Genomic DNA, 24,668 nt, shown 5'->3' with positions numbered 1-24,668 from the left:
TTGCAGGTTTAACAACAAAGCACACGGTTAAAACCAAACCAAAACCCAACGAGAAACCCAAACAAACCTCCAAGATCCCTCTAAGAGGTTTGACAGCAGATTTTAATCTAAGGATGAATGAAACCCTTTCCGAGAAACCCCATGTCAACACACTGCGAAGTATGGATCACCATCCCCGTGATGTGGACAATGCTGCAGATAAACCCGCAGGCCAAACCACACAACTCTGGAGGAGCAGCTGAAGTACCCGCGTTGGGAATCAAATTGCTCAAGGGAAGAAATAAAGGCTTTTCAGAGGGCAATTCCATGCGACTGTTCCGATTGCTCCCAGCCTGGAGGATACAGGCCCACCAGCAGCTGGGCTTTCATTGTTGGCTCCTGCAATCCCAGCTGGAGTTGGTCTCCACCGCCGCGGCAAATGTCTTTGTATCCCCTGTCCTCTACTCCGTGGTTGTCACCGGAGCCCCAGAGCAAAGCTCTAGCACAGACACATAGCTGGAAGCTCACCTTCTCTCCGCCGTGCACTTGGAGGTTTAGACCCTTCAGCACCAGATCCAGGCCCTTCCTGTACCTCACCGAGTAATCCACAAACTCCAGCTCGCCCTTGGACGGCCAGTCTTCTGGAGGACTCTTGCCCTCAACGACCCAGGGAGCCTAAGGAAAACAGAAGGCAAAAATGCAAGGAAAAAATAATCCAAACTCAGATACAAACATTAACATTTGTGGGTTACTAGAAATACATCTGCAAAATCAAATCTCCGCTATCAAATACATTTATAATAACGAGGGGAAAGCATAGGTTCATAAGCATCCGCTCATTTTGGTCTCTCCCTGCTGTACTACAGCCACTCACAACAGCAGAAAATGAGATATTAAGCACAGATTGCATGATGGCAGCAACAATTTGGAGCCGTGATAGCATAAATTACACTTCAGAGCGTGACATTTGTTCAGGTTAAACGGTGACACTCTCTGAACAGGAACTGTCTCTCCAGAGTCTAAAGAAAGACCATGTAAATGTGGGCATTAAAATTTTGCCATGGTTGTTAGCGAGCATCCTTGACGCTTGGCAGCTGACCTCTGTTTCGGTTTCTGAATACTCCTTTATTCTCTCTACAGCCACAATGTTAGTTTCAAGTTCAGAAGTCATTCGGACCATCCAATTCAGAGACAAGGTCACCTTGGAGAAGACAAGGAACAAAATATCACCCACAGACAAACAGCAGATTTAATAGCAATAACAAAACCAGACACTGCTATTAAGGCATGGATTCACATTAATATTATATGTGAAATAATTACCTTTGCAGTGACATCAATACAGTCACTGGGACAAGAAGTCTACAGATAATCAGGTGCTCACGTGAAGAAGCACATGCCCAACAAACAGCTCCCGCAGAAAAGCTGGTTGGAAGTCATTCCCCTCGGCATGGGCCTCACGGAAAACCGCTAACAGCAACCTGCACACTCAACAGTATCTCAAAAGCTTCTGGCAAGAGTGAGGCCATTAAATCTGCCCAGTTGTCCACAGTTTATTTCACCCGTTCATGACTCCTACTGGTCTGCCTGTGACTGCCTGGAGACACCAACGTGCTGCGTAGCAGGCACCAAGCAGGACAGATGAAGCCCATGATGCTCAAATGACCCCTTGGTGGTGGGTGCACCCACCAGCACAGCGCTGCTGGGGATACTGGGGTGCAGCACAGCCTCGATGCTCCCAGAGCGCCCTGAAGTCCTACCATACGTGAGCTCGCTGATGGGCTGTCAGCATTCAACGTCAATCTCTACTGTTTCCAAATGTCCCATCCTCATTTTTATTATCGCTTTATTAACTTCAGCTTTACCAGGCACTTAAATTATTGCCAATACATCCACACCATCTACAAAAAAATGCAATAAACAGAAAGCTCTGATACAAACCTGTAACGCATACGATACCGAAAGTCCCACCAAGCCAGCATTCAGGCTGTTTTTACCAATCACAGCAAATAGGGCAGCAAAAAAGACGATGCAGTTGCCCACAAACTCAACTCGAATGCCCAGCCACCTGGTAACAAGGCAGATGGAAGCAGAGCAGTGAGGGGTTGCTCGAACCAGTTTTACAAACACAGGACGACTGAAGTGGTAACAAGAAGTTATGTCCCTTTTTTACCTGTTTGATATTATGCTCGGATAGTAACTCTTCTGGTTTTCATCCGTCTTCAGATCGCTCATGTCCACGAAGGCCTTCACCCTTCTATAAGCTCTGATGACGCTGGCCCCCGACACTGTTTCTGAGAAGTGGGAGTAGATGGGAGATCTGCTCACGGACTCCAGGCGCTTCAGCTGGCGCGAGGTGGCTACGTAGAACCGCTGCCGGTTTGTGGAGAAAATGGAAGGGTTTGTGAAATCCTGTCTTTTGATTAGCAGTGAAGAAATTTTGAGGTTAAGGATTTAAAGGAGATGCTACTGATGCGCTTCAACCCTCCAAACTATTCCTTAGAATTAAGAATTTCAAGGAAGTTATCATTGTTTCATCCCACAATGCAGCTACAAGAAAGCTGGGGAGGAGCGCTTGATCAGGAAGTGCAGGGACAGGACGAGGGGAACAGTTTTCAGCTGAAAGAGGGGAGATTGAGATGAGATCTGAGGCAGAAATGTTTTGCTGTGCGGGTGGGGAGGCCCTGGCCCAGGTTGCCCAGAGCAGCGGTGGTGCCCCATCCCTGGAGGTGTTCCAGGCCAGGTTGGATGGGGCTCGGAGCCCCTGATCCAGTGGGAGGTGTCCCTGCCCATGGCAGCAGATGAAACTGGATGGGCTTTGAGGTCCCTTCCAACCTAAACCATTCTGTGATTCTATGATTCTAATACTGGGCAACTGCAGTTTCTATAGACTCTAAGTTTAATTTATCAGTGCCCCTTTAAGTTTACTTAATGGAGCCTAACAAATCAAATGCATTTGTGGAAGCCTCATTTTTGAAGACAACGAAACATGAATTTGCACCTCCATTCTCAGGTCTGTCTTTACGGTCTACAAAATAAGCTTCATTTTTGCTCAGAAGTCAATAAAACGGATGCTTTCTGTTTTCAACATTTTACCTCCTCTCCACCTCAAAAACTTGTCAATACGTCAAACAAATACAGGCTTGAACACATCCGAGTGCACGACAGCTCCATCGCTTGCCCTGGGCTTATTTGTTAATACTCAAACGCAAAAAAAAGGCCTATTTACTTCATGCCGATACCTCACGTGTAGTTACTTCGGATATTTAAATTTTCCCCCAAATTCACAGTTTTTCTTAAAAGGAAACATGAGCAATGGAATGGGAGTCATCACAGTGGTAGGCAGATATTTTTCCAGTTACCTGAACAAAGAAGTACAGAATGGCAAGTGGAACAATAACCACAGCGAAGAGCGGAGTGCTCGCTATAATTACGATCAGTGTCGATAAAGAGGTGAAGAACGTCCCGACGAACATCAAGATGACTGATGGGAGGACTTCATCGATCACATAGATGTCTTTTGAGAAGCGGTTGATGATCCGGCCGGTGGGAGTGGTGTCGTAGAAGGACTGCGGGTTGTGGAATTTGTTCTCCAGCAGAGCAGCGTGGAGCGTCTGGGCTGCATTAATGCCTCCCACGGCCAAGGTGAAGGAGGAGATGAGCACTATGAGGCCTGACAGGGGAAGAGGCAACATTAGCCAGTGAATATGACGGTCCCCATTCGCAGCTCTTTGACTCTCAGCAGCCTCTGTTGTGCTAGAGGCCTTTTTTCCTCAACTCTATTTCCTGCCCACCCTTCTCCTGCCGTGTACGTCAAGCATTTCGGCACTGCGGTCACTGCTGCCCGGGGCACAGGAACATGTCCTGCAGGATTACGCTGTGCTGTCCACAGCAGACAGATGCACATGCAATCATGGAATCATTAATGTTGGAAAAGATCTCCCAGTTCATTCAGTCCAACCCAGGGCCCTCAGCTGCTTCCAGACCCTTTCCCAGCTCTGCCGCCCTTCTCCGGACAAACTCCATGCCCTCAACATCCTTCTTTTACAACCACCCTCCCTCCGTATTCCACAAGTCTCCAAGAAATCCAAATGCTACAATGTCTCCCCAACACTTTAGTCTCTTCTGCACCTCACTTTCCACACCTTCTCCCCATCTTACCTCTCTCGAGGTTCCACATCTCCTGTTCAATCCCCTCCAAGGGCTTCACAACAAAATTAAAAGTGCTAGGCTGAGCTCAGACTTCACAGCTCCAGGTTACCTCCCAACCCTTGTCTAGGATAGGATTTCGGGGAGCAGTTTTGAGGCACCACCACCCGGTGCCGTGGCTTTCCCACCTAATTCCTCTTTCCTAACCATGGAGACATCATGGTTTTATCCGGTCGCACCTTGCAAGAGGCCCAAGGCAGCATAGACTCCGATGCGCATGGCTGTGTTGTGCTGGGTCCCGTTCACCACCGGCTCGTTGGTCCAGTCGCTGAGCCACACGTTGGCGCCGATAGCAGCAGCATTTTGACAGCAGTAGAGGAAACAGATCACCAAAGAAATGACAGGGCCGATAGCCTTTATGTACTGCCAGAACACCGTCAGCTTCACCTGCAAAAAGCACACACCAAAGCTGGTCTGTACAGCTCCCACAAGGAGTGCAGACAGAAGAAGATAAAGGAAGAGAAAAGAAGATAAAGCAGAGGAACTGGTAAGTTCAAAACTGCCCCGACTCTAACACACCGCAGAAAACAGCCCAGCTGCCCCAGCTCCGGGTCAAGGCAATGACTCTCAAAACTAGTCAGAAACTTCTCTTTTCCTCCAATCTGAGGAACTGTATTTTATTAGTTTTGTGGGGTTTTAGTTTTAAAGACTCTGCCGGGGGGGGGGGGGGGGGGGGGAAAGAAAGGCCGATCAAATAGCAGCAAAGGATGCGTAACAAGAACAGAAGCCAAGATCCTCAAACAAAAGCAGCAACTTGGCAGGCATATCCAGCTCCAGACTACTTTAGATTGAATATGCTTCCATTCAGGTGTCTTCACGGCAGCTCAAATGAGGTACCAAACACCAGTGGGCTACTGCACCCCAACAGAGCCATCAGCAGACGAAGCTTGTGGTGAAAAGCCAAGACGCTCCCTCTAAGGTAGCGCAAGAAAGGCAGGAAGCAGAGAGACAGAGGGTCAGGACAAAACTCAGTCAAAGAAAGCATAAGAAGGAACAAGTGTTGTTGATTAGAGACTCTGAAAGCTGAAATAATCCACAGAAGCAGTTAAGTACATCTGTGCCATGGACCGCGTACATCAGACTGAACAGGACACACGGAGCCTTCGGAAGGGATGGGAAGGGGCTTTATTTAACAAAATCTCCCTGCTCCTACTCTATCCGCTGCTCCTTTCTTTTACTTTTGTATTCTCATCTGCTCTTTTTTTCCCTCTCTCCTCTTTTTCCCTGATCCCCTTCCACTCCCTGGCCAGTTTTTGTCCCGTTAACCATAACGCACTCTCAAAGACGGGGTGTCACGTATCCCTTAGCACGGATCCGCCGGCCCGCAGCGGCCAGCTGGCTCCAACAGCCCGTGCTGCGCTCCAGCAACCAGCCAGCGCCGCAGCTGGACTCGAACGCAGCCAAACAGTTCAAAGATCGACAGTGCTGAAAGCTCCGTGCTCCAAAGCCAGAGCAGACGGAGCGCAGGGCTGCGCGGGATCAGGTGACTCTGGCAGGAGCTGGAAGGTATTTCTAGTTTTCTTTTCTCCCCTAAGCACGCAGCCCTTGCCAGGTGCAGAAACCTCTGCCAAACCCCCACATCAGAACAATCAGCGGCCACCAGATTAGTGCCGAAAGCCTGCAATCGTGATTTACACAACACATTGAACAGAGCCGGATCAAACGTAGAAACAAAAGTTCTCTTTTCAAACAGAAAAATCAAACCATACCATTCCCGTTTCAGTGGTTTCAGCCTGAATAAGTTTCTCGTTAGGGTTTTTTCTTGGCAGAGGAGGCTCTGCTGGCTTCTTTTCACAGACTCTTCGCTTCGTTGACATTTTGTTGGGACATTCTCCTCCCTCAGAAGATATGACACTAAGTTGCCTAGTCAAAACAGAAGAGTCATTAGGAGGAGGAGGGCATATTGTGGCAGCGCTGAGGCAAGGCTGGGATGCAGTGCGTTGGACCTCATCCCAGCTTTTCTGCTGAGTTCCCATGCCAGCCTCGCTCCCAGCTATGGGCGATTGCTCCACTCCTCTGAAGGCTCAGCGATGCCAGAAATAGACCTCCTAACAAAGGCTGTGTCGAGGTCTTCACAGGCTTCATGCACAGACAGATATTTCCAAGATAACCCCTGAGCTGCTCCGTTTTCACACCCACAGTAACTGGACAGCATCTATGGGTATTATTATGAAAACGTTTACAATTTCCGAGATTCCCGGTGGGGCGGTGTGAGGCAAAGGGTTTATTTCTCCCCTCGCCGGTACCAGGGCGGCGTTGTGGGGGTGAACGCACACAGTGGCGTTACCTGAGGAGGAGAGCGCGGCTTTGGGGAATGGGCTCAGTTCAGATCCAAAGGAGGATCGCAGGAGGGAAGGATTGTTCTTCTCTGCATGATCTTTCACGTTTATTTCCAAAAGGACACTAAACCAATGTAATCAGAGGAAATGCTTTCCTGTGAGGGCGGGGAGACCCCGGCTGCCCCGAGCAGCGGTGGTGCCCCATCCCTGGAGAGCTTCCAGGCCAGGCTGGATGGGGCTCGGAGCCCCTGACCCAGTGGGAGGTGTCCCTGCCCATGGCAGGGGTGGGACTGGGTGATCTTTAAGGTCCCTTCCAGCCCAACCATTCTATGATTCTATAAAAGGAAATTAAGGGACTCGAAGCACAGACTGAGAGGCAGGGTGTGATTAACATTTTTCAGATGTGTTTCACTCCAGGCACAAACTGTAACGACAAGACGCCTTCATGTTTACCTAAGAAATTGTTTGCGGACCTCGTTGGTCACTGGTTCGTTATCTGCCAGATCAGTGTGGATGCTGAGGGTGTCTTCAGCTAGCAGGACTTCCTCCTCCTCCAGCACTGCAAGACAAGATCACATCTCAGATTTTCTGTCAAATAAAGTAGAAAGCACAGAAAAAGGCAGCTATGTAAGCAAGAGTCAGGAAAAACAATACCATGGCAGAAAAATCATAGGGCATGAACTCCTCCAATCTCTCTCTAATCTACCCAAATGCTTTCATCTTGTGTTGTTTTGTCAGTATCAAACCAAGCTGAAAAGCAACCCAAGATTAAAATGTCATTTGAACTCTGCTACATAAAAAAAACAACATATAAAGAGAGAGAAATCCCAGACTCAGGGTAGCCCTTTCGATAACAAGCCTGGGTTGTTTCTGGCTACTCTATTTCCCTCCTGAGCTCAACCTTGCTAGTCGTAACATAAATTCCCAACTTTAAAACAATTTCTAATAGAAGAATTGCTTTTTTTTCTAGGACAAACCACATGAAGTGTTGAAAGACATTTGCAAACACATTTATCGATAACACAGACCTGGCTACAGACAACAGTTCTCACAGCAGTGCAGAAAGGCAAGTGCCGGCTGTCGCCAAGCAGCAGGGGTCACTTCATACAAAGAAAATACCTGCAATCTGCTTGACAGAAAAAGACACATTTTAAGAACACGCAATATCATACTTGTTAGTTTGTCCTCTTCGATGTCTTCATCCAGTGCATAATTTCGCAGGAATTCGGCAAAGGCTTTGTTTTGTTTCAGAAGCTCTTGGTAAGACCCCATTTCAGAGATTTTGCCGTCTATCAGCACAACGATACGGTCCACCTGAGGCAGGAAGCTGATGCCGTGGGTCACCAGGATTCGGGTCTGGATAGGGATACAGAGACAAAAATCACATCTCTCAGATGTCACTGTGGCGCTGATACTACTCAGTGAGCCAAATGCTACCACGCTTTTGGGACAGGGAGCGAGTTCTCCCATCAAGGTGAGGCACACTGCACCTATTGGCCAAAGGAGCTTGAAACACGTACAGGAACTTACTTACTATGGTAGAATCATGGAATGGGTTGGGCTGGAAGAGACCTTAAAGATCATCCAGATCCAAGCCCCTGCCATGGGCAGGGATACCTCCCACTGGATCAGGTTGCTCAAAGCGCCATCCAACCTGGCCTGGAACACCTCCAGGGATGGGGCAGCCACGACTGCTCTGGGAAACCCGGCCTGGGGTCTCCCCACACTCCTTGCGAGGAATTTCTTGCCAATGTCCCATCTAAATCTTCCCTCTTTCCATTTAAAGCCATTCCCACTCGTGCTCTCACTCCATGCATTGTAGAAAGCCCCTCCCAGCTTTCCTGCAGCCCCTTTCAGTCCTGAAAGGTCGCTACAAGGTCTCCTTGGAGCCTCCTGCACACCGATATAACCACAGAGGGAAGTAAACCAGCTGAATTCTCATTCCCCATTTCCTTTGTGCTTATTATCTTTGCAACGCTTCCCTTCTGAGCTCTGAGACAGTCTGAGAAGATCATACCAGGAGCAGAAGGGGAAGCAAAGAGACTGCAATTTGGTTGCAGACTGCCAAAGACCTCTGTAAAATCAGAAAGCTGTTACAACTTCCTCACTGCGCTGCCTCCAACTAACAACAAGCAATGCTAAGCTGACAACCTTTACAAGTTTCTGCAAACATCTTTCTGGAGATCTCCTAATAGTGACCTTAAAAGACAGACCAGGTTTCTGCCTTGGCATGTTCTGACTACGTCGCACCACTTCTGGGCACGCCTAAATCACAGCAGAGTCTGTGCTGTGGGGAAAAGGTGTCCACGCTGCCAACTAAACCCAGAAATCCAGGAATGATTCAGCACTTGGGCCTCGATGCTGAAATAGCTTTGCTGTTACCCAGAGTTTGTGTGCATTTTTAAGAGGATCTAAATGCCAGCTTACTTTTCCTTTGAGGACCCCATCTGGACCAATGACTTTGTCAAAGATGTGCTTCGCAACATGTGAGTCCACGGCCGAGAGAGGATCATCCAACAGGTAAATGTCGGAGTTGCTGTATACCGCACGAGCCAGGCTCACTCGCTGCCTCTGGCCACCCGAAAGGTTGATGCCCTGAAGGGAAAGAGGAGAGAATAAAACATGTCACACAACTCCGTACAACAACAGCTTTGACTTTTTATGGCTCTCACCCAGTCAGACACACGGATGCTAAATTGAAACATGAGCTGCTCAACAGAACAACTCACTCCGAGTCAGAGATGGGAACAGAACGCCTCTAAATCTGTTTGTTCACTGCCAAACTTCTACTCACCCAGCAATCTGGAGACAGAATTAAGCCTCTTGCCTAATAAGCTCCTAAAGGGAGCTGTTAAAAACACAAAACTATAAAAAGGAAGACCGTCAACCAGGATGTAAAATGCAAATATTCAAAGCTGGGCTGTGGCACCTGGAACATATTCCACACCTCTCATCTTACATACAAATCCACATCTCCACCCCGCTTCACGATATCCATCTCGAATTCAGTGGCCTATGAAAAATAATCCTTTGTTGGTAATCACAGATGTAAAAGTTTCTCATTAAAATGAGGTGTTAAGGGATGATCATGTCACATTTTCACTTGATGCACACCATATGCTCCCTCCCTTTTCCAAGTCCTTCAGGAAAAGGAAGGACTTTAACTATTGTGAACAGAGGCACCTTTACCATTGGACAACGAATGAGGGATGCTCTGCCCTTCTAGGGGCAGACGTACAGCTATGCGTGACAGTACAAACACATGCTTGAAGTGAGGAACCAGTTTAAGTCCAACCGCCTTCCACAGAGCCACCCCAAAGCCAGCTGCTGACTTGACAGCAGCCTCTCTTTCTCAGAACAGGAATCACCAAGCAGGTTTGACTCAGGGAAAAAGAAAACTACCTTCTCTCCGATCTCGGTCTGATCTCCTCCTGGCAGCACTTCCAGGTCAGTCTTTAAAGCACAGGCCTCCAGGACACTTTGGTATTTTTGTTCATTAGGAGCTTGGCCAAACAAAATGTTATCTTTCAGCGTGGCGTTCTGGATCCAGGCTTGTTGAGGCACATACGCGACAGAACCCTTGAACACGGGAGGGAGAAAGGAAACCTCTGACTCGTAACCAGCAGCAATTCACACTTAGCTCTGATTAACTCCTGTAGTACACAGATACAGCCACGTTATACATAAACGTGTGCTAGTTGCTGATGTAGAAGTGATAGGATGAAGAGAGTCCTTTAAAATAAAACACAACTGAACAGGTATGGCCAAAACCCATGTGAACAGGCAGAGCAGCTGGCACAGCAGCAAACAGAATTCCCTCTCCACCCTGACGTACATTATAAGCGACTACAGGCACAAGCAGCACATTTGCATACCAGCGTTAAAGGGCATCGTAAACAATACTAACCTTCACTGCCACTTCTCCTTCCAGCTTTTCCATCTCACCCAGGAGAGCAGACACCAGAGAAGACTTCCCACAGCCAACATGGCCAACAATGGCGACCAAAGCACCACTGGGGACCAACAGATTTATACTGTGGAGGAAACAGGCTGGAAATTAATTAGACATTAGTTTACTGAAGACATTATGGGTCTTTAAACCAGGGCTGAAACATACAGTGTCAAACCAGCGTGAACTCAGCTTGACTGGATATAGAAAGCATAACTTGGTCACTGGTCTTCTCCCTCTCTTGTGTATAATCAACTGTAGGAGTAAATGGAGACCCAGCATTAATCTCTCTTGTTGGTTGTTAAACCAGTAGGATTGCTAGCAAGCCTCCTAGGTCCCTTCACTGTGTGGTATCAGTCCATCAGCGAGGCAAAACAGGGTTAATAAGAGTTATGAAAGCAGGTGACCTTCCATAAGGCTTCTGGGTTTTCATTTTTAAACCAAGAGCAATTGTATGACAGCAGCGAGTGAACGTATCCCAGCTAAAGATGTTCAAACCACTTTACTGCCCTATTTCCAGCACTAGTAAATAGGGTTCATAACAACACAAGAAAAATGAAACTTTCCCAATTAAAATCCTTTCCTGTTTTCCCCACAATGTCCTTAAAGGCGATGCTTGAGGCGCTGCCTTTGGAGATGAACTGATTTGGAAATGACTAATGGACACAAGTCTCTCTGTCATCAAATTAAAGTGCCTTTCGCTACGGAAACCAAGCCAAACTTCTGTTTGCACAGATCTCCATGCAGAACTAGGCTCTATTTCTCATGCAGACTCCTATCAAACAGGCAGCTGATATTTTGAACACTGCGAAGGGTTTGTTGTTTGTTTTTCAAGCAGGAAAACTCAAAAGCACTACTTTTTTTTTTTTTTTGTTATTCTTTCCCTCCAGCTGAGTTTTGCCTTGCTGCTATTTCAGGAAGCTGCTGGGTAATTTTTCAGCCCAGGCTGCTGGCAATTTGTGCTGGAGATAGTTGGAAATAAACCCCAGAACACTGAAGTCAACCTGACTGCAGATCTGTTTTGCCCAAACCAGACTGGCTGCTTTGCACTTTAAGCCTCTCGCTCGCAGGTTACCCATGATAACCTGTGAACGTGACCCACCAGCACAGCAGCACAAGCTCCTTGGGCTGCAGTTTCTAAGAATACTTAGCAGCTTTCTGTGATTTCCATCTGACCACAAGGTGTAACACAAGGATGTATATGCTTCCAGACCAGTTTGCTTGTATTCATTCAAACAGGCAAAAGAGCAAAAGGTGCACCCCAATAGCCTGGGAACAGCTGAACTGAAGCCAAAGGGATGAGCTGGCCACAAGGCTCTTAAAAGAGCAGACTGCTGCTGGTGTGTCCAAGCCCAGACATCCCTACTGCCCTCATAATCCATCAGATCAATGTGATTTGTCCAATGCTTCAGTTAAAGAAAGACTATTTAGGAACTTAATGTAGCCCTTCTGTCCCGTAACAGGTAACTATCTTATGTGAGTTGCTGCGGAGTAGACATCTGACAGCACTCGTCTGTAAAGCCTAAATATCACACGGCACAAGGATTAGCTTGATGCATTAAAGACAGAAGAGATGTATGTAGGGGAGGTGTGGAAAGCCCTCAGATGTTAATTAGACACCTTTCCAACAGAGCTCCCAGGAGCCAGACCCAGGAAGCAGGTAAATGCTGTATTGCAACCGCATAAAGAGATCTTACTCTTTCAGAGATGGCTTCAGCTCCTTTCCCCAGCTGAACGTCGCGTTTCTGACACTGATGGCATTGCCTGTGTGACACAAACACAACAGTAGAGGGCAGGAAATGTTACAGAGAATGGTACAGTCGAGAGACTGACAGACAGAGGAGTCTTTATTTATGGGTGTTCCACATACACCGCAGTTCTCTTTTCTGCTGGCATGGAAGCACAGTCTCATGATGGTGGGTCACATGATGGGCTTTTTCAGAATGAAAATAATTGCTCACAGCTTAAACTACAGACTGTGAGCTCACAGCCCTACAGAGCTGAAACTGCCCTGCTTCACCCTGCAGGGCTCAGCATGTGCATGTGCTGCTCAGAATCCCCAGGCAACTCTTAGCACAACTTGAACGGAGAAACCATTTTCAAGTCAGCAGGAGACCACCTCATGCTGTTGACTCTGATGCATCAGATTAAATTGGGCTCTGCGCAGCTTCTTGCTTGCCACACTAACAAGTTACAGCTCCAACAGTAAGGGATGACGGCCACACAGCCATCCCTCCTCCCCCTCTGCCTGCAGGGTCACACACAAGAGAAGTTTCACACCATGGTATCGCCAAAGTGCGTTACAGGAGAAAAGAGCTGGCTTGCTCATTTGTTTTTTGATACCATTTCCAACAGAAGAAATCAAACCTACTTATAGTGTTCCTGGGCATTTGGGCACTCCGAGCTATCTGAGCGGTGGGTGCCCTCATCATCCAGAGCTGTCAGCATCCAGCGCATCGCGGATGGAAACTCAGGCCCTATAGCTCAGCTCAAATATAGCCAGAACCTTTAGTAATTCCCACACAGCCTGAACAACACACGCATTCTTTTCAAAGCAGCAGCTTCTTTTTTTTTTTAATAAAACTAACACTATTCTTGTTTTCTTTTTTTCATAACTCTAACAGTCAAGAACAAATACATTTACTACATTAGCATAGCTTAGAAAGCCACTGATGTCTTTACCTGGCGCAATTGCTTTTGTTTCCACACAATTTGGATCGAGTTCATCATGGCTCAGGAACTGCTGGATTCTCTTCAGGGAAACGCTTGTCTAAGAAAAGAGAGCAGCGTTATTTTATCATTCTTTTAACAAGGACTTAATGCTCTTACTGCTGAAAAAGAAAGCACACTGAATGGCTTAAGCTTTCACCCCATGGGCTTCCTGAGCAGTGACTCATTCCTTCCCTGCCTTCAGTCTTATGCTGAAATTCAAGCTTTTAACCACGATACTTCTCAGCCCAAGCTGAGTTTATGAGTGAAGCACAATTCACACAGAAAAGCTCCCTCAGAAGCTGCCAGGCTTCCCAATACACGGCAGCGGTAGAGAAAATCTATCAGAAAGCAAACCAGCTCGCAGGCCGATGCAAAGAGTCTCTGCGTTCCAGAAAGAGGGACATGTAGTGATAGGACGAGCGGGAATGCCTTTCAATTGGAAAGGGAAAGATTTAGATTAGACATTAGGAAGAAATTCTTCACAATGAAGGTGGGGAGCCCCTGGTCCAGGTTGCCCAGAGCAGCGGTGGTGCCCCATCCCTGGAGGGGTTCCAGGCCAGGTTGGATGGGGATCGGAGCCCCTGATCCAGTGGGAGGTGTCCCTGCCCATGGCAGGGGTGGGACTGGATGGGCTTTTGAGGTCCCTTCCAATCCAAACCATTCCACAATTCTATGACATCTGGAGCTCTTTTTGTTCAAGTCATTCAGAAAACTTTACACACCAGTTCCCCCTTACCTGTGCAATGCTGCTAATGACTTGTGGGAGCATATTGAGGGGAAACTTCAAGATATTAAACAAAGAAAGGGAGACAAAAGCCTTTTCTGCATCTAGGATATTCTTCTCATCCACCGAGACATACACAGCAAACGTCGTCAATGCCACCTGAAAGCCACACAGCAAAGTTAGTGCGAGATGTATGGAGCAGTCTGACATTCTGAAAAGCAGTCAAGCCTGGCAGGCGTCTTTGAAATAAAAGCATCAACAACAAAACTGGGCAAATCCTCTGTTTCTGACCTTATCAACATTCTTCAGGAACGACAAGTCATATGAAGCAGTCGATACAAAAAAGGGCACGTGGCATAAAAGAGCTTTCAGTTTACTAACGGCTGTGTTCAGGTGAACTACGAGATGCAAGAGGTGAACTACAGAACTGGGGTAAATAGAAACGAGAAGCTGTTATCTGGCTGTGGTTTGGCTACTTTTCCACTTCTCCACCCAACCAGATTTTCCCACTGCAAACAGCAGGTCAAGTCTCATTGATCCATAGGGAAGGGAGGAAAACCCGAGCTATTTGCTGGTTCACTGTGTGACAGGGACCATCCTATGCAGTAAAGTAACGGTGAGCAGAAACAGGAACGTGATTTTAAGGAAGTGCATTAACTTTAAGGAAACATGGAAAAGGCGGGACCTTGAGGCAGCTAAGAACACCTCAGCAGGGTTGGGCCTTTGATCTCCACAACCGCTGGCAAGGAATAGTCTTGACAAAACACTTATCCGAATGTCTTTATCCACCAAAACCAAACCCCTTTCTGCAAAAGGGATCACAGAGCTTGAGGTGAAAAACAGAGGGAAAGAGAAAACTGAGGAAAAAGAATTTCAGAAATGATGATGTATCATTGGGTTTAATATAAAAAATAAAGCCCAATCTTTTCTTATGTTGTAGAATAACTTAACAGCTCCCTCGGCCACGAGCACAGGCAGAGCACTGTGACACGAAAGGGAGGGGTGAGATATTCAGAAAGATGTTGTCCTGACGGACTCAATTAAAACTATTTTTTCCAATTCACCACTATCGCTGAAATTTCAAATTCCAGTTTAAATGTTACGGAGACTACTTTGAAGTGGATGGAAATTCTCCCAAGACAGCTATTCCCAGCTTCCACTGGCAGGCTTTATCAAGAAATACTTTAATACCGATTAGCAAAAGGTCTCTAGAGAACAGGGGACTCTGCTTCAAAGCATGAGAGTAATTTTTTTACACGTATTTACGTTTTATCCCTATGTACACCTAGCGAGCAGTGAGCCTCACACTTATCCTTCAACGATGCGTTTTAACAGCTTAGAAAGTGATGCAAATTCCACTTGCCAGGAAAGGTGCACTGATCCACGCAAGGATGGACACAGAATGGAGATACGCAGATTTCCTCAAAACTCGCAGCTCATTCTTCCGGATCTCCAACACTTTGTCTGAAAACGACGGTTCCCACGCGTACAGCTTCAGCACCTTTATGCCACCCAGTATCTCATTCATTACCTTAATGCGGGCATCTTTATGTCGCATTTGTTCCACCTAGGATGTCAGGAAACACAGGAGACAGAGCATCACAGGGATGACTAGAAGAGAGCTTCCAACACATTGTCTCACAGCTGTGAGGTCCTTGGGCTACTGCTAAACAGGAGGCACGAGGCAATCACAGAAAGCCAGACTGCTATCAGTGAGCGCCCTGTGCAAAGCTCTGCTTCCAAAGAAACCAGAAATCAAAGAAAACGACTGAAAAGCAGCATATAAAAGCTTTCCGCTCATCTTCACTGTTAGGGGTCACATTTTCAAAATCACCTTAAAGAAAGATTCAAGCACTTCACAAAAAATACTGCCCTGTTTCTTCCTTTGACTTCCTCAGGTTTCTGTCCCGATACGCACAGTTGTGTGGCTCAGAGCTTCCCTTGAGAACAGTGGTTACTCTTAGTTTATTTTTTCTCCTGTACGTTGGAATACAGTGCTTCATTCAGTTACTTTAAAAAAACCAAACACCAAACCCTACTCAGCTGTACTCACGGCATGAAAAACTGCCCTCACACACATCCCAAGTGGAGCAGCTCTGAGCATCTTACGGGCAAGGGAGCAAAGGAATGTTAATCCCAACAGGTCAGCATCCAAGAGATTGAACAGGAAGTCTGGATGTCTCTTTAAGGCACGTACTAACACAATTCTGTTCCTAAGGCTGTGCTTAAATGTCATAATTTATATTTGTTTTCCAACTCTTACCTTTTCTACAGCAACAGCTTGATTTTTTTTTTTTACACCTGCCAAACAGCCCCTGACGGGCTGCACAGCACAAGCCACTGGCTAGATTCTTCTAGCACAAAGCCAGAGGGCACTATTATATTGTTTTTTCAGCCTGCCTTGACTAAAGATGACTTACACTACAAAGAAAGGAATAAAGGATCCTTTTACCTTAGGACAATAATTCAAATATAGCCCAGCTCAGTAGCAGTGCAAAACAACACTGTTAGCATAAAACCCAAGCTGTCAGATCGTAGCTCCCATCTCTGAAAGCAGCCATTCCCAGCTTAAAGAACATCATTTACTGGCCCTTTCTCCAGGTACTCCTAGAAGAAGCTACCAGGCAAAAGGCTATGGAACAAAGAAACTTCTTGCTAATCGCAGAAGCCGCTCCAGCAGCATGAAGAGCTCAAGGCCACCCTTTACCTTTAAAAAGCATTCAATTCACAACGGAAAAACTATCTAAGAGAATACACTTATTAAACAGATCAGCACAATCTTACTCATAAGCAAATTGGTGCAAATGGCAGCTCAGTAATGGCCAAGGCAACCACCGATGCCTTCACGCCTCACAGCACAGCTGCCCATTCAGGTACTGTCCCAGTCTCCGCTGGTTCCTTACCTGGAATGCCCTGGTTTTCATTGCTATCGCAGAGTTCAGTGGGACAAGTAAAACCATCACGGCAACTCCTGCCAGCACAGAAGGCCCTAAAGTCTTGATAGAAAGAGAAAAGGTGAGTTGTTGTTGCACCCTGTGGTGGACACAAAACCAACAGTAGGTGAGAGAAACAGAAATGAATGTTTTACACAGACAAGTGGAACTCCTGTCAGTGAAGTGTTCTGATTCCATGAATTATGAGGAGAAGATTGAAAAACACGGCAACCTCCACCTTGAATTATTATTATGCCAGCACTGGCGATAGCAGAGCTCATTGTGACCTACCTGTCCTGGTCCCCATGGGAGGGGGAGGTAAGTTTGAGCTCACGCAAACACAGCACTACTGAGCCAAGGCAGAAAGGGAACAAATAAGCCACACAGACGGAGTTTTCCCATTGACTTCTCTCTGATCTAGGGAACTGTAATTACCAAATTAACACAGTTCCCTCAATTTGATTCAAAGCACACAAACTGCCAGCTACCAGAGCTCAGCTCACCAGCGAGCAGTAACTCATAGAGCTGCTGCAACCCAGTGGCTTTCGCATCTAAGCCAACACGGTTATGTTGGTGCTACTGTTCTATGCAGTTAAACAGATTAATTGCGCAGGAACGGTTTAGGAATGAATGGCAGTACTCAAAGTGAACCTGGAGTAAATCAGAAACAACTTCACTACAGCAAAGGAAAAGTTATGGTTATTTCATGTGAGATTTGTTTCATGTTGACTTGCACAAAACTTCTTTATACGGCATGATATAATCTTTAGTCTCGGCTTAGATATCCAGGTTTGGGTTTTTTTGTTTGGTTTGGTTTTTAAGCCATTGTTCTCAAGCTCTCATTTGCATCAACTGCTGGGAACATGAAGGAGTCCACCACTGATGCTGTCAAAGCACGGAAGGGACAGAGGAGACATAAAGGCTCTCTTTTGCTTCAAACACCTTATCTTGCCTACCAGGTGAACAAAACAATCAAGAGACAAATTGATTGTGTACTCCGGTATAAACTATTTTACTACAAGACAGAACAGCAAGTTTCTAAAAAGCCATGGTGGGTCAAGTTAACAAAAATATAAGAAGTTTGCATGTCATTGAGACAAACTCTGAAAAAAAAAAAGTGGCCATGTCCGTACCTGAAAGAGGAAATACAGAGCCAGAAATATCTGGAGTGGTGCAGACCACAGCATGTTCAGGAAATTCATGAGGTCCATGAAACGCTGGGCATCCACTGACATCAAGTTGACAATTTCTCCAACAGTAGATGAGCGTTTCGCTGAGTTTGTGATGACTAAGGACTGAGAAACCAGAGAGATCCAGTAGATTCATGATCTTGATATGTCTGGTGACCTCCCAGTACACCCACATTAAGCTGCTCATTGCTAGAAACTCTATAAAGTATGATAGATGTACTGCTAAAAACTCCCCAAAACACCAATCTCTTCTACTCCAGGAGGCTGCTTTTCTCCCATGACTGCTCTTCCCTGAGTATCTGAGAAGTGAGGCCTTTGCTTGGCTACATACTGGTTTTCCAGCCCATGAAATGCTTCCAGTCTTACCTTTCGGTATATCACTCCAGTGATCGCAGTTCTCAGCCTCATCCCAGTAACAAAGCAGTACTGGAAATGCTGGTGGAGTATGAGCGTCTGTAGCACAGCACAGATAAACATCAAAGCCGCAATCAAAAATCCCCACCAGGCTGGGGCATCTTTGTTCTTAATGAAGCCAATTAATACACTGTTTTTCAGAAGATCAGGGAAGGAAAAGGAAAAAGAAACAAAAATAAAACCCATGCAGCAAGTTTAATGGGACACAACACGGCTTCTCTCAGCTATGGCATCTGGCCACATCCTCCCGCTAACCGCAAAAAGCAAACAGCTCTCCAGGATGCACGCTGAGTTAGGGTTTCAGTCAAACCACATCGCAAAGATACAACAGCAGAACCTTGGGCTTTGCCAGTGAGGAAGCCCATGTGAAAATAGGAGCCTGTGGAAAATGAAATATGATGCGAAACTCTAGGTTTCCCCCAAGCCCCAGTGTTTAAACACACGGCTCCCTGTCTGAGCTCTGCCAGGCAGCCCCCAGGGCAGGAGGTGGATGATGGGCTGCAGCAGAGCAGCACAGGAAAGCAGGCGGAACCAGCTCCTTATCCAAATCCTTTCCAGGCAGCCCAAGTGTTTCTGCCTGGGGTGTTTTCCCACAAAAACAAACTACATGCAAAGACATCCATCTGGATGGATGCAGAAAAGGTTCTTCACTCCTACTCATTCAGTAAAACAGTACCAATAAACTGGCCAGACCATCTTTTCTTAATAACCCATTTCTCACCACGCGCAGCTGCTCTCCCTGCCAGACCTGCATGCTGTCACACAGCAAACGCGCAGAACAACACATGGTGATGTCCAGGTTCTCAAAAACCACACCTGTGATCAGCTACTGACCTACAGGAAAGCTGGGGAGAGGCTCTTGATCAGGGAGGGCAGGCAGGGGATGAGGGGAACGGTTTTAAGCTGAAAGAGGGAAGATTGAGATGAGATCTTAGGGAGAAGTGCTCTCTTGTACAGGTGAGGAGGCCCTGGCCCAGGTTGCCCAGAGCAGCGGTGGCTGCCCCATCCCTGGAGGGGTTCCAGGCCAGGTTGGATGGGGCTCGGAGCCCCTGATCCAGTGGGAGGTGTCCCTGCCCATGGCAGGGGGTTGGACCCGATGGGCTTTGAGGTCCCTTCCAGCGTAAACCATCCCATGATTCTATGACCAGAGTATGGAATTGTCAAAATACAGGAAGAACAGTGATTTGACTCCATGGTTCAAATAAGCAGCAAGGGGAAAATACCCCCAGAAACTAAAACTCAGGCCACGAAGCTTTGCACCAGAAGCATGAGGTTGCTACATCTTTCTTCTTCCAGCCCAGAGAGATCTCCCTTCTGCACTGCACCAGCTGTCCACACTGTAGGAGGACAGCTTCAGGAAAACCTCCTCCTCGGAGTCCCAGAATGGGATTCAGCAATCTTTTTAGAGATACAAGACTATCTTGCAAGCCAGCTGCCACTCAGCCATGTTTTTTTCATCTCCTCTTACCACTAGCAGTGTATTTTCCAAGACTGCAGGAATTTAGACTTGAGAAGAAATTCCCAGTCGTTGCGTTGAGATCACCGACAACTTTATCCAGGAATTTATGCAAATTTGAGACATTCCCAGAATAGATTATACTTAATGTGTTCTCAGCAGGAAGCCAGCTGCCTCCTCTTCCAGGGTTTCTGGAGGAAGACAGGCTGCAAGCTATTAAATGCCACTGTACTGGGCCGGACCCTCTTTTTAGCAAATTCCTGGGTATGTCACAAACCACCCACAGAACAACGTGATCTCAGACTGCAGCTCCACACTGGTGTTATTTTAAGAGACACCCCTATAGGAGAAGGGGCCTCTTCTCCCCTTCCCCGCAGCCACCTGTGGCCTCCATCGACACTCCATTCCTCTCTCATGCATTAACAGGACTGGTATTCCCACTGTTACTTCTTCTTAGTTATTATCTGGTGCAATTCTCACTCTATGAATAATACTAACAGAGAAAAAAATGTGGGGATCATTCAAATTCCTTTACAGATCAGGCTGAGCACTGGTCCCCCTGGAGCTGGGACGTACAGGTGTTCCTCAAGCACACAGAGTCTGGGGACACCCCACTTCTGTCAAGATCATAGAATCGTAGAATCATGGAGTGGTTTGGGTTGGAAAGGATCTCAAAAGCCCACCCAGTTCCAACCCCCTGCCATGGGCGGGGACACCTCCCACTGGATCAGTTTGCTCAAAGCCCCATCCAATCTGGCCCCTCTCTCTTTATTTTCCTTTGGTGGAATCATAGGTTTCTTTCACACGGAGATTTACCACAATTGTGCCTCACACACATTCCTGTGCACAACAAAGAACACAAGAACTCATCTAAATGGTCCAAAATCTTTTCCAGATGACAGCGGCATGGCCAAAGCACCACATACTTGAGCATCACGCTTCGTTTGTATATCAAGCCGTGCTACAGCTGTGGCCACCAACACACCTGGGTATCAGACGTGCAGAGACTGCTGGATCCAGCGAGCAGCGCTTCGCTTTGATTTCACAAATAATCCTTTAGAAACGGGGAGAAATTGCTTTGGACAGCTGAACGGAGCAGCGGGTAATTTGTAATTCAAAGCTGTCTATTGGTGATGGGCAATTAATGAATCTTGGATTTCAGTGAAGTCTGCCCAATTTCTAGCACAGTCCACAATAAAGAACTTCTGTCTTGTGGCATTTCAGTGGGAAGGTGGGGAGCAAACACACACGCGGCACTGTGAGGTGAACTAGCTACGCATTGCAAAAATAAACACTCCGTGCCAAAGCCTCCTCCATAAGGATCGCACATAAAAACTACTCACACGGTAAACCAACCTTAACAGCTGAGGGTTGACAAAAGAAAGGAGGTCTTGTATCAGCTTGAAGAAGGAGCCGATTAAGAAGTATGACCTAAAGGTCCTCAATAAAGCTTTGAGAAAGGAAGGCTTCCTGACGGGCTTTTTGTCTCTGATCAGAACTTCTGCTTCCTCTGGACCATCACCAACGTGATTCAGCACGTGGTTAGATTTCTTCATGTATGTCACATCTTCCTTCCTAGGGGAAGGAAACAAGTGATTAGAGACAACTGACAACGAGAATGTCATTGTCCTGTGTGTGCAGCAACATCTAGCAGTCTGCTCCTTTCTTTGCTTCGCTACTGATCAATGGCAAGACCTTCAACAGGACCTAGCTCAGGCCTCTCTTGTGTAATGAGACTTGTTCTCTTTTCTTATCCTGTAGGAACATCAGTCACCAGCGGATAATAACATGGCCTAAGGGAGCAGGAGATGAAGGCATGACTTCCCTTGGCAGAGCTGACCCTCATTCTCCAATTTCTTTCAAAGAACCTTCCAAGAGCTGCTATTGCCACACCACAAACTGCACCCTCACCTACTCCTTCTGAAACTTATTTGTTAGTCAATTAGCAGCTGTAATAAAGCTTTCACCTTATCTGATCACATAACTGCTCTCAGAGAAGTGGACTGAATCCTTCCAGGGAGACGGGCATGGAATCCCACGCCAAGCTAAGAGAGGAAGCCGGCAGAGCCTTCTCAAAGCTCTTCTCAGAGCCCTCCAAAGCTGAGCCATCCATGGGATCTGAGCCCCAGCTACCCGAGGTTCTTCCAGGACAGAAACTTTGCGTGCGGGTGCCTAAATTTTACTCCGATGACAGTTTAAGCATTTAAACCTCATTTGGCTTTATCTCTTTCTTACTTCGTTCCTCTCTCCATCTGCAAAATAAGCCAAGGAAAGTGACCTCTTTGCAAAGCTCTCCAAGACTGACCGATGCAAACAGACCCACTCACTTTATGTTGCTCTCTGGGGCCCTGGGTGGGTTTTCTAGATACTTCTGGGGTTTAGGTGCCTGAATTCCGTTGCCCATCAATACAGACCGGGTGCTCTGGGAAATGATTTCCTCCATGAATTTTTCTCAAAGAGCAGCCTGGCAGCTTTTTGACCAGCAAATACTGAATTGCTGCTGTTTCTTGGGGGCTATGGGAGTGAGAGAACAATTTCCTGACTGTCAGCCAGGAAGGTTAACTCCAGGTGGAGCAGAGAGGAGGAAATTAGTCTGGGCCACATAAGCTTTGCGAGAAGGGGGAGATGAAGGAGAGACTATACAAACAGTGAAGACTTACAAGAAGGTATTTGAAAAACAACTTGTAAGTAGGACCAAGTGAGGTTGGATTTATGGCTCCTCATAAAGAGTGTGCAGATTTTTTGGAGCCGTCTGGCTGCAGAGTCAAATAATTCTGACAGCCTGCGAGCATTCAAACCGATCACTGTGGTTAACAGAAACCCACTCACATCCCTCCAAACAAAGGCATGTGCAAAGCCCAGTTTCTTTGCAATAAAGTTTGGAGGTAGGGGGAGAACCTAAACCAGACAATTTGGGTTTTTTTTTCTTCCCCAGACAGAACAAACAGTGTTGTCTTTGTCCTTTCAGATCAAATCTGGGGATTTTATGAGCAAAGCCTTGTTTTTCTGGCAACCAGGCTGTTAAACTCATCGAAGGATTTGAAGAAACAAGACTACTTGCCTCTGGCTTTGTGCTATTAAAAACATTTATTACGGTGAGTTAACAGCAGCGCAACGGCTCTCTCACAGCAAAGAGTCCCAAAGGGAGAAAATGCACTTCCAGTGTTTACACCAGAGAGTCAGGTGAGGTCACGTTCTCAGCTGCGTCTGAGAGTGTTCACACCCAGGTTTTCATTAAGACAAAAAGCACGCGCCTGGCTTCCATTCCTTACAGCAGGAGATAGATGCTGACTATCCCACGGGAAATCACAGAGCTTTCTCAGCCGTGAGGACAAGGCCCTGCATCTTCAGTTTGTCCTCACATGCACAGTCTCTAAAATCAGAAGCTCACTAAAAGTGAGGCAAAACACTCTCTCAGATAGCAGCAAAACAAGCAAGTAGAGACTTTAGCCACGCAGGCAAAGAGAAAAAAGGAAAGGAAAAATACTCTTCATGTGCTTTATTTATCTATCACAAATCCACCCTCACCTCTCCTGTAACTCGTTAGTAGCAAATGAATTATTAGCAATTATTTAACAATAATCCATAAGACAACTGTGAAGCAAAACGTAAAGAAGGTCTTGTAGGTTCAGGAACAATAGAAATGTGATAATCATTACCATAAAATAAGTTTAAAGCTTTAGCTATGCCAGAGTTGCAACTGATTACATTTCTTAAATGAAATCACTACTCCATACACTGCAAATATTTTCTGACGCTTCCAACACATGTAAAACTAGACAGAGCATTTTAATGGCATAAAAGCTTGCCTGAAGCAGATTTAATAGGAAAAGTTAAAGGAAAAATAAGTTTTTACAAGGCTCCCAAGCAACTCCCACCAATGTGATTTGGCATTAAGTAATTTAGAATATCCACTTAGAATTGAAGAATAAGCAGAGCCACCAAACTTTTAAAAAGATGTGATACCCAGTGATCTGGAGCACAGCAATACGCTTTGTTTTTGCTCTTTTCTACATCTTAGAATCATTAATACAGCTGCCACAGAGTTTTACCTGAGCTAAAAGCAAGCCAGAATTTATGGTTAAATTCATTGCCAACTGGCCCCAGTCTGTACGAATGATTTCCAAAATGCAATGAATCCCATGACAAAACTCCAGGCACGGTTTCTGGTTTCCTAGGAGAAGCTTTCCTGGACCCTCGGCACAATGGCCATGCTCTTACTCTAAAAAAGCCTCAGGGAGTAAGATTTATGTCTGTGCAAAAAAGACCAGAACCCAGACAATGCACGTTATCCCATACTATAAAAGCAGAGACATTGTGAAAACAGAAAAGCCCCAAAGTAAAAGCACAGAGCCTGTGCACACAGGAGCTGCTGGTGAGTGCTGGAAACCTGACCAATCTCAGCCATGAAGTGGAGCCGCCACATCATACTCAGCCTTGCCAAGAACCTTACAACTCACTCCTAATATTATCACATAATAGGGTCTTTCCAACTTGGCAAGGATACGCAGAGAGCAGAGGAAAGCCTCCACATGGAGAAGAAATCTCTACAATGAAAGGAAATCAGAGTACAGGCCTCCTTCTGATGGATAGTTTTCATTTGAAATGCACTATTATCACATCTATTTGTTTAGAAATATTTTGGACACTAACCAGTGGCAGAAGGAAATACAGTCACACAATAGATAATGTCTTCAGATCAGATTAGGCCAGAACACGCAATAAAGAGGATATCCTCTCCAGCGTGGACACAACGGTATGCAAGTTCTGACCTGCATCTCAGTTCCACTAGAGACAACGGGAATTTGGCTGTTGTCTTCCTA

General features: G+C 46.4%; 1 protein-coding gene across 4 annotated transcripts in view; it reads right to left on the bottom strand.

Moving 5' to 3' along the window:
- ABCC3 (ATP binding cassette subfamily C member 3) overlaps positions 1–24,668 on the bottom strand; it is a 46,378-nt gene that overhangs the window by 1,906 nt on the left and 19,804 nt on the right. For 3 of the 4 annotated variants that reach the window (XR_008452860.1, XM_054083437.1, XM_054083436.1), the window contains exons 8-27: positions 21,202–21,420; positions 18,342–18,519; positions 17,919–18,080; positions 16,756–16,848; positions 15,216–15,419; positions 13,865–14,011; positions 13,099–13,186; positions 12,114–12,180; positions 10,375–10,501; positions 9,870–10,046; positions 8,895–9,062; positions 7,640–7,823; positions 6,921–7,026; positions 5,898–6,051; positions 4,368–4,575; positions 3,342–3,652; positions 2,153–2,352; positions 1,921–2,047; positions 1,079–1,180; positions 508–654 (exon numbers count right to left, since the gene is read on the bottom strand). Coding sequence is in view for 3 of the 4 variants with exons in the window: in XM_054083437.1 (XP_053939412.1) it covers positions 508–654; positions 1,079–1,180; positions 1,921–2,047; positions 2,153–2,352; positions 3,342–3,652; positions 4,368–4,575; positions 5,898–6,051; positions 6,921–7,026; positions 7,640–7,823; positions 8,895–9,062; positions 9,870–10,046; positions 10,375–10,501; positions 12,114–12,180; positions 13,099–13,186; positions 13,865–14,011; positions 15,216–15,419; positions 16,756–16,848; positions 17,919–18,080; positions 18,342–18,519; positions 21,202–21,420 (3,169 nt within the window). In the remaining variant the exon portion in view is untranslated. Of the gene's footprint in view, positions 1–507; positions 655–1,078; positions 1,181–1,920; positions 2,048–2,152; positions 2,353–3,341; positions 3,653–4,367; positions 4,576–5,897; positions 6,052–6,920; positions 7,027–7,639; positions 7,824–8,894; positions 9,063–9,869; positions 10,047–10,374; positions 10,518–12,113; positions 12,181–13,098; positions 13,187–13,864; positions 14,012–15,215; positions 15,420–16,755; positions 16,849–17,918; positions 18,081–18,341; positions 18,520–21,201; positions 21,421–24,668 lie in introns of those variants that run through there. The other variant, XM_054083438.1, reaches the window with a different exon arrangement.

This window comes from Cuculus canorus, chromosome 18 (assembly GCF_017976375.1).
Source record: "Cuculus canorus isolate bCucCan1 chromosome 18, bCucCan1.pri, whole genome shotgun sequence".
Lineage (NCBI taxonomy): Eukaryota > Metazoa > Chordata > Aves > Cuculiformes > Cuculidae > Cuculus > Cuculus canorus.
The sequence above is the reverse complement of the archived record's forward strand: the minus strand, read 5'-3'. Positions and strand labels throughout refer to the sequence as shown.